At 41.0% G+C, this 9071-nt stretch overlaps 1 protein-coding gene across 2 annotated transcripts in view; it reads left to right on the top strand.

The window, feature by feature from the left end:
* The window catches only part of edar (ectodysplasin A receptor), a 61446-nt gene extending 53096 nt beyond the window's left edge, over positions 1 to 8350 (top strand). For both annotated transcript variants that reach the window (XM_074694872.1, XM_074694873.1), the window contains 3 exons: positions 1898 to 2210; positions 2329 to 2392; positions 4698 to 8350. In XM_074694872.1, the coding sequence (XP_074550973.1) occupies positions 1898 to 2210; positions 2329 to 2392; positions 4698 to 5083 (763 nt within the window). In that variant the 3' untranslated portion in view covers positions 5084 to 8350. The remainder of the gene's footprint in view (positions 1 to 1897; positions 2211 to 2328; positions 2393 to 4697) is intronic.
* Positions 8351 to 9071: the final 721 nt, after the last annotated feature.

The raw sequence follows: 9071 nt of genomic DNA on the forward strand, positions 1-9071 counted from the left end.
ACAACAACCTCAGTCTTCATCAAGTCATTTTCGTCTGTCAAAGACCCAAGTGGAGAATTAGTTGGGACAAGTAGTCATTCTGTGTGCGTCAGTTGTCAGTCAGTGCGTCTCATTATGTCCGATTTGGTCATACAAGTTTTTCAACAGTTAACCACTCGCCATCAACAGCCTTACTCATCTTGTCACTAAACAACTAGAAGAACCCAAAGTTTATGTTTGTTTACTGTTTGTTGACTTCAGTTCAGCCTTTAACACACTACACATCTACTGATTGAGAAACTGAGGAACATGAATGTTGATCCTTTTATTTTGAAATGGTTCATGTTCTTTTTAACCAACTATGTACAGCACGTTAAGATTAAAGGTCCCATATTCTGCTCCTTTGCTGCAGTTTAATACGGATCATTGATGTCTTCATGAAATGGTAGTAACATATATTGGTCTAAAAACCCAGCAGCATCGTTTCCAGGCCCCTCTGTTCAGAATGGTCTGATTTAGTGGGCGTGACCTTCATATGTAAATGAGCCACCGCCGATACCGCCCTGCTCTTCAGCGTCACTGAGAGTGGCGCCACGAGCTCCGAGTGCACAATGTTTAGAAAACAGAGAAGCTCATTTACCGTAACATTACAGGCTAAAACAACAGGCTAACCGCAGCTAAAGTTAGCATCCTGAAGCTAACACAGAGACAGGGGGGACAATGAGGAAAAGCTCTTACATCTGCTCCACAGCACACAGCATTTAAAATACTCACATTTCCTGGATTCAGGACCAGTCTATTCACTAGCCCTCTGTTGTACTGTCCAAAGTTGGAAAAGCAGTCGGCCGTGAAGTGACTAGCACACACATGCACTGTTTTACTGAGAGTAGCTGGCACATTGATTGATAAATGAACTCAAGCCACTTAGTCTGGTCTTCTTCCGAGATGGGAAGCTCGAGCATGGAACTATGTGGCTGTTTACAGCCAAAAACAAAGCAGTGATGGCTTTTCAACTTTGGCATTCTCCTCCCCGCTGCCGGAGAGAAATCTCTCCAGCAGCGAGGAGGGGAGTAGGTGGGGAGAAAAAGGGAATCGCTGACTGAAGTCCCCAAATTCCAGACAGCTCGTTTTAGGTCAGGATTTTACATTCACAAGCACTACTAAGTACAGGTTTGTCATTAAATATCACATTTTGGGGGCTGGAAGGAAAGCCAAATACCCACAAATTTCACTAAAAGACTTAATAAAGTGATTTTTCCATAATATGGGCCTTTTTTTAAAAAAGCAAAAAACTACTGTTTTTGAGACATTACTATCTCATAAAATCAGAAAATATTTGTTTTGAATTTTTCTGTTTTTATGAGATACAATCTCATGACGCTTCACTGCATGATTCGTTGCTGCATGTTTTTGCCGCTAATCAGAGGTGGGAGGTCAATACAGGTATAGGTTTTTAATATGTTCTAGTTAACAGTTACATGTTTCTTCACTGATGGTTAAAGATTTTCAGGAATTCCTTGACTTTTCAGATTCATGTTTTTATGTTACTGTATCTCATAAAAACAAAAATCAAAAATAAGTATTTCCTGTTTTTACGACATAGTATCTCGTAAAAACAGGAAATTGAAAAATAAATAAAAAAGTTGTGTTTTTATGGGATAGTTATGTCATAAAAACATGAGATTTTTTTTCTGGTGAATGCAATATGCCAACATAGCTCATCTTTATTATGTAAGTGGAAGACAAAAATCATAAAGGTAGGGCTAATTGCAGGGCTGTTTAATTGTTAGCTGTGTACCATTTAATTAAAGGAAACCTCAGTCTGCCAGTAACACAACAAGAAATAACTGGCAGGAAATGTTTTCAATATTTTATGTGCACATGCATGGGAATGTTTAACGTGTGCTCTGGTTTGCAGTGAAAATGACGCGTCGTCAGAGAATGAGCAGCTCCTGAGCCGCAGCATCGACAGCGACGAGGAGGCATCAGAGAAGCAAGGATTAGCAGAGAACAACAACCCCAACGTGTCTCTCGTCAACATGGGGAACAAACCTGACCTGTGCCTGCTCTCTCTGGGCCTCCTGGAACGTGACCGAGCCTGCAACGGGAACCCCATCGTCACGGCCGATAACATCCAGAGCCCCAACCACGTCGGCAACCTCAACCACATCACCAGCACCAACCACATCAGCAGTGTGAACGCAATCAACAACAACAATAAAACCCCAGGGGTAGGAGGATGGAGCCTTTAATGAGCCCACCAGAATCAAAAATACAAAATCATGAATAAAACCTTTGTTCCAGCCTCCTTTGGAAACTTTAAGGCTGTTTTCTGATTTTTCCACACAGATGCTGCAGAATCGAAGGAAAAAGATTCTGGATCTCTACGCCAGAGCCTGCAGTGCTACAGAAGGTAAGTCTCCCTTACACAGACTAAAATATCCATCTTACCAGGCCTGGTAATTAATTATTGATCCCTGCTAACACTCTGAGGGCATTTTATTTCTTCCTGCTGAAGGTAATTTCTTTTTATGAACAGTATTGAAGTGAGACACGGAAGAAATTGAGTTATTTACGAGAAAATCTCTGTAGGAAGTGGAAATGCATCAGGAAGAAGTCATTACCTCTGTGCCCAGTGGTGCTTTCCACAAATAAACTAAAACTGTAGGCCTTTGATGACTGAATTTAAGAAAAAGTGAATGCATTTACATGTGTGCATGTTTGACATATGTGTTACTCTCGTATAAAAGAAAACACCAGAGTAGCAAAACTGCATCATCAAACCAAGACAGTAAGATTACTGTGGTGAGAAGGTGTAGAGTATTTTAGTCCCCTGACACTGAAACATCACTTAGATGAACTTAGAGCTCCTACAGTGGTATTTCAGTGTCAGAGGACGAAATTGTCAGAAATCTAGATTGCTACCATGTTCTGAATGACACGGCTAAAAAGTGGATGTCCAGTAGATCTCGTGTTTACAATGTTCATTATTTTGGTGGCATAGTGCATCATGAGGTTTGCCCTGAAGCGGCCTCTTCCTCACCTGTCACTCCCCACTCTTGCCCTGTTTCTTGCTCTATCCACTGTCCTCCCCTTAAGGCTTAAAAAGCCCTACAAAATCACTTTACAAGGAATAAAAATAAAAAAAGAAGAGTAAAACAATAAGGCAGGCTGAAACGCTAATCATAAGGGCCCATTTGCACGTTCAGTCATTAAACAAACAGGACCATCAGTCCTAAGGGTCTGCTATGGAATGGCCTGCTTGGCTGCAACATTAGCCGCATACAGGACTGAAAATAATCGTCCAGTTAACTACTTGCACCATTAAAGAGACGCAGGTTCAGATTCTGTCATAATTCAGAAAATTCAGGGAAACTCCATTAAGCAAACTCGAACTGCGCATGTCTACCACTCTTAAACAGTAATAAACTTGGGGAGCTGTAATGGTGTGACTGAGAGAAGATCAAGAAAAACATTTTTCAGAGGAAAAAATTGAGATTTTAGAACAATACACAAACAGTGATTAGCGAGTCAATCAGGTAAACAAAGAGAAAGAAAAAGTTTGGCGATCTTGAACAGAGTAGAAAACTTTACAACAACATAAGCAATATAAAAGCTGCCTTGCGAAAACAAGCGCTGCAGCAATGCCCCAGGACCTTGATGAACAACTCCTAAAGCAGTTTATGAACTCCAAAATTTTACTACACACATCTTGGAGCCCAGACGTATAAAAGCAAACAGCGAATCAAACTTGTAAAACTGACGTCAGCAAGCCTCACCACTTTAAAACTTCAATAGTGTCCCTTATCTCATCTGTTCACTGAAAAAATGTTATGTCTCCTAAATCTAAATTTAGGGTATATAGGGATGGGTACAGTATTAGGTACTTTTATAGGCACTGACCGAGTTCTGTCAAAAGCACCAAATACCGATTCACATAAAATATATTAAAGAATGAAAATGTTTAATTGAAAAAAATGTGATACTTTATTATCAAACAAATTGAGATTTTCATACCACATAAACAAAAAAAAGTACTGAAAATTGGTACCGTTGAATGCGGTACCAATTGCCAAGTACTGAGTTTTTTGAAAGTTTCCTTTCAAATGTGAAAGGTACCCATCATTAGCTGTATAGTTACACATCATCACCTTTCCAAAGGATTGTCCACTGTCTTTGCATAGTTCGTCATTAATGGTAACACTTTGTGTGATGTCTGCCTTTAAACAGCCGAACAGGGGCTGCAATCCTGCCATTAGCATCTGTAGTGGCAGGGTATACCTCCACTAAATTTTAACTCTTTTGGGCACACCAATGATCGGTTTTCTTACTTTTTTTGCCGTTAGTACAAACAGTCCGTTTTCCTCGCTAATGGCTGGTCATGCATCCAGGACCAGCACTCAAAACCATCATAAATCAGTGGATATCCATGTAATATTTTTGTCTAACTCCTGTATGTAATCTTTAGAATAAACCAAACAAGGGGAAAATGTTGCGCAAAATAAGGACAGAGTTTCCATTAGTCATCTTGGACCATGATATTCTGCATTGGATTTCACATTCAGTACTTGTTAACTTTTAAGCCAAACCAAGTTTTAATCATCAAACTGTCCGACCCTGCCAATCTCATCACCAGCCTGTGCATTACTGAAAATGAAACACCATTTGTATCCTCTGAATCATTCTTTGGCACTTCTAACCCTCCTCTCCCACTCCAGGCCTGAGCCCGACAGAGCTGCCCTTCGACTGTCTGGAGAAGGCCAGCCGCATGCTCAGCTCCTCCTACAGCAGTGAGGCAGCCGTAGTGAAGACATGGAGGCACCTGGCTGAAAGCTTTGGGCTGAAGCGGGACGAGATCGGCGGCATGAGCGACGGCCTGCAGCTCTTTGAGAGAGTGAGCACTGCAGGATACAGCATCCCTGACCTCCTGACACGCCTGGTACAGATCGAGAGGCTGGACGCTGTGGAGTCGCTCTGCTCGGACGTCCTCGGCAGCAGTGAGATGGCAGGAGGAGGAGGACGACAGGGCATAGGCAGTTTCCACAGTCAGCTGGTGTGTCCATCACCTTGCCCGTCTCCATCCCAGCGCTGTGCTAGTGTCTAAATGTGCTGAAGCAAAGACTTAATGGACTTTGAGGCCTTACAGTATACAAATGCATGGACAGACACTGCTCTGACAAGGAGGACAGCACATGTATAGAACACACTATGCCCCCATCACATGAAGAATTTCAGTTGACTTTTCCATGTACAATCCTCTCCTGCTCTTAGAGGTTTTCTCTGTCAAGAAGCTAGCAAACCAGAACACTGAGTGCCTTTATCATTTCATCATTCTGAAAGCGCATAAACCAAAGTCCAAAGACACAGAGGCAGAACCACAGATCAGATGTACTATTTTCTTACAAGCCAGTACAGATATTTTTACTTCTACAAAAGAAAATAATCAAAACTAGATTCTCTTACAATTGATTTCTTTGTTTCATGTACTCCAAAAGCAAAAATTGGCTCCTGTGCGCTGGACGCAGACAGGTTTGAACTTTTTTCCAAATTTAGTGCAGCTTAAAAACTGTCCTCAAAGTATTGTATTGACCCAAATATAAGTTGAAAATAATGTAAAAAGGGGGACCAACAGTTGGGCGAGTCAACCAACAACTGAGGCGGAGTTCAGACGCTGATTTCAAGATAATGATGATCAGTGCAGCGGAGACGTTGAACAACTTTCAGGATGACAAAAAATATGGAGTTACAAGGTGTAATTCCCATAGATCGTGTGTGACTGTTATTGAGAAATGTAACAAAGGCATTTCCATTACTAGAGCTGTCATCAGAATAGCATTTGAACACTTTAAAGAGGGATTATTAGCACCAATTTTTGCTATTCCTTAATGCTACATCATAGCTTCCTGATCGGGTGGAACCCCGCCAGATTTATATATTTTGATTTTTGTCTCTATGGCAACAACACACCAGCTGATGAAGTTTAGAATTGAGAAGAGAGATCTGTGTTTTTCTCTGCTGAAAACGGTTTCTGTGATTAATTTTGTAGTGATGGTGGACACTGGAGCCTAACTGTCAGACAGAAAAAGGACAGAAGAGCAGAAGAAAGAGAAACAGGAGAGAGATAGAGCACGAGCTAAAGGCTAACAGGGTGTTTACTTGTTGTCATGTTAGCCTTAATATACGTTGGAGCACCAGGCTGCCGATAGCACTACATATAGCTGGCTACTACATTTGCATGATGTCACGTTTCAGATTGTAGCGCTATGTAACTGTACTGACAAATACCTTACCCTGGCGCGTTGTATCCAGTTAAAAGTTTTCTAGAACAAAGAAAGTTTCTTTCGATCTGATCTCCAATTAGTTCCAAAACAAACACACACCTAGTTTAAGGTAATTTAGGAAAGTGTGAGTGAGACTCCAGGCCAGAAGGTGGCATGGCAGTCCAATTAAAGCAGATGCTTCTCATAGTATCTTCAAACAAAGCAAATTTTGGTTATTAGAGTCTTTTTTTAAACTTTGTTCTCGAAAAGACGGTGTCGTCTTATGATTAGAGTTATCCTGTATTTGGGTCAATACGGTAATGAACTCTATGCCAAAACTGGTGCCTCTTTGTTGACACACACTTCAATGAGGGCATTATGGGTAGGGAGATCATGAACTCATACTGAGATCAGAATGAAATTAGTCATCTGGATTTAAGTACTCCAGGTAATGCCACAGCCCTCTGTATCCATATACGGGAAGCAAACTGGTCAAACATCAATCAGTGGCCCTCAATGACTTGATACTTTAAGATTTTTTTTACCTACCCTGGTGGATTTAGGGACACTTCTCTTTTCTCATACTGAGTTCTGATGCAGGATTCTGGACTGACTTTTCTGAACACATCAGGACAGTATTTTTTTATTTCAAAGACATCATGTTGTTTCTTTGTGAGCTGATGTGTTAAGTACTACTCTGCTGTTCAAGTACTGCCTTTCCCCTCAAGTAAACCTGCTTTCCACAGCACAACACACACAGCAACACACTCTCCCTTACTGTAACTACTTCCTCAGCAGTGACCTAGTCTGTGACCCCCACCCCCATAATTCGTCCTTTCCCCACATTTTCCCCTTTTACCTCAATGCTGTGGTCTTGTGCTGCAGCCAGACCTAATTATTTGGCGTGTGGCTGCCTGGGCCCCTAATAAGCTGAAGTGTTGTGGTTTACAGAGCGGGTGCAAAGTGCCTGTGATTTCCAGCACCCAATTAAGCATTTAGGGCCACTTAACCACTGAAAGCCCAGTGGAAAAGCTTTAAAACCCTGTATTAAAAAGAGGGATGCCACAGCAGAGGCATGACTAACTGCCCCTGGGGGTGGCTGTGCCGTGAATGTTGCAGGAATGCAGCCGGTCGTGGTGGAAGCAGCGCTACGGTCGTCTTATAACGTCTGACCTTACTCAGCTTTTGTGGTCGGCTCAGTCATGCTCAGACAGGATTTAAGCTCCCCTCTCCCCTTTGGGACCAATAAGGCAAATGAGAACAGCATGCAGTAGTCCAGGTTGAAGTCGTCTGTGAGGAAGCTGGAGTCAGAGCACAGAGGCCAAAAAGAGCTCTGAGAGGCATCAAGTTAAACCCTATAAAAAGGTTTAAGTTAATGCACATTTGAGCTCCATTAATAGTGACGATGTTCAGAGATAAAATGCTGTAGGTCAGCATCCCGCTTTTATCTCACAGTTAAGCTTCAAAACGCAGCAGTAAGCTCCAAATGCCAACTTAAATAAGCAATGCCAAGACTCCCTTTGATCTCAGCTCATGGTAATAAGACTGATCTTTATCTGATGCCTGATGTTGTCAGCATAATGTCCCATGGCAGCTCTGCACAAAATCAAATACACCACCTGCTGCCAAGTTCTGTGTCTAATCCTTTTTGTTCATTTCTACAGAGCACAGTTTGGGGCTGGACCCCAGCGCTTTGAATTAATTAATGTGCGTGTTTATAAAGCATGTAATCATCCTTTTTCCCCTGATTATCCTCTGTCAAGCCAAATCAAAGCTCACATTTAAATATGCTGCCTTTTCCAGCAGGGTTGTGTACATCAGGACGAGCACATCTCCAAACATGAAACATTACTTTGACCTGGATGACTGAGAAGCTTCACAGTCAGGTTTAACTTGTTGTTTTTTTATATTTTTTTATGCTGTTGAACTTTTGTAAATAATCTAATTGGTGGAGTTGAAATGAAATGGACCAAAGCTTTGTTATTAGACAAGCAAAAGCTTGCCTGACATGTATTATGATGATGGGATGAAATACAGAAGCCAAACATGAATTACTTACCTCAGTAGCACACACACAAAGTATAGCAGAACATGTAGACACACAAACTCAACACAGAACCAAAGTATAACTGTATATATAAATTATTATTGTACATACTGTATACATGAATAAAGATTTGAAAAAAAAAAGACTTTGAATTCTTTCTGATAACTAAAGGATTGATAAGTTTGTTTACCATCAACGTCATCCAAAATATGGAAGTACATTTTGGTAATGGAAGTGGCGTTCATTCACACAAGTTAATGTTTGTTAAACACTAAATTAAAGCTGTAAACAGCATAAAAATGTCAGTATTTTTCTGTGGTCAGTTGTCAGAAACAATTCTATACCATGGAGTCAACTTCTAGCTAGTTCTGACCAATCAGAGCGACCAGTGTTTTGGAGCAGAGAGTGCCCATGCTAAATGTTGACTGGCAACGTGTCAGTGATTGTTGGATGATAAGTCGCCAGTTAGGGGGATCACATGTCGTTAAATGTGTCTTCTCCATCCAACCTTAGGTAACCACTTTTGACTGCAAATAAATAATTTAACTGTACATATTCTCAATCAATTATTCACTTAGTTTAGTTGATTAAAAAAAAGTGGTTTTGGGCCGAGGTAATGACCAAACGTAGACTCACCATGTAGAGTAAATAATAGAATAGAATAGAATAGAATAGAAAATACTTTATTTATCCCCGAGGGGAAATTCAGGAGTAACCGCAGCATTTAAGAAAACAAAAGTAAGAAAGAGTATAGACAGTGCAAAAATGTCCATAAGAAATTAGAT

This window comes from Halichoeres trimaculatus, unplaced genomic scaffold (genome assembly GCF_033239565.1).
Source record: "Halichoeres trimaculatus isolate MK-OKI-2021-1 unplaced genomic scaffold, fHalTri1.1 fHalTri1_scaffold_19, whole genome shotgun sequence".
Lineage (NCBI taxonomy): Eukaryota > Metazoa > Chordata > Actinopteri > Labriformes > Labridae > Halichoeres > Halichoeres trimaculatus.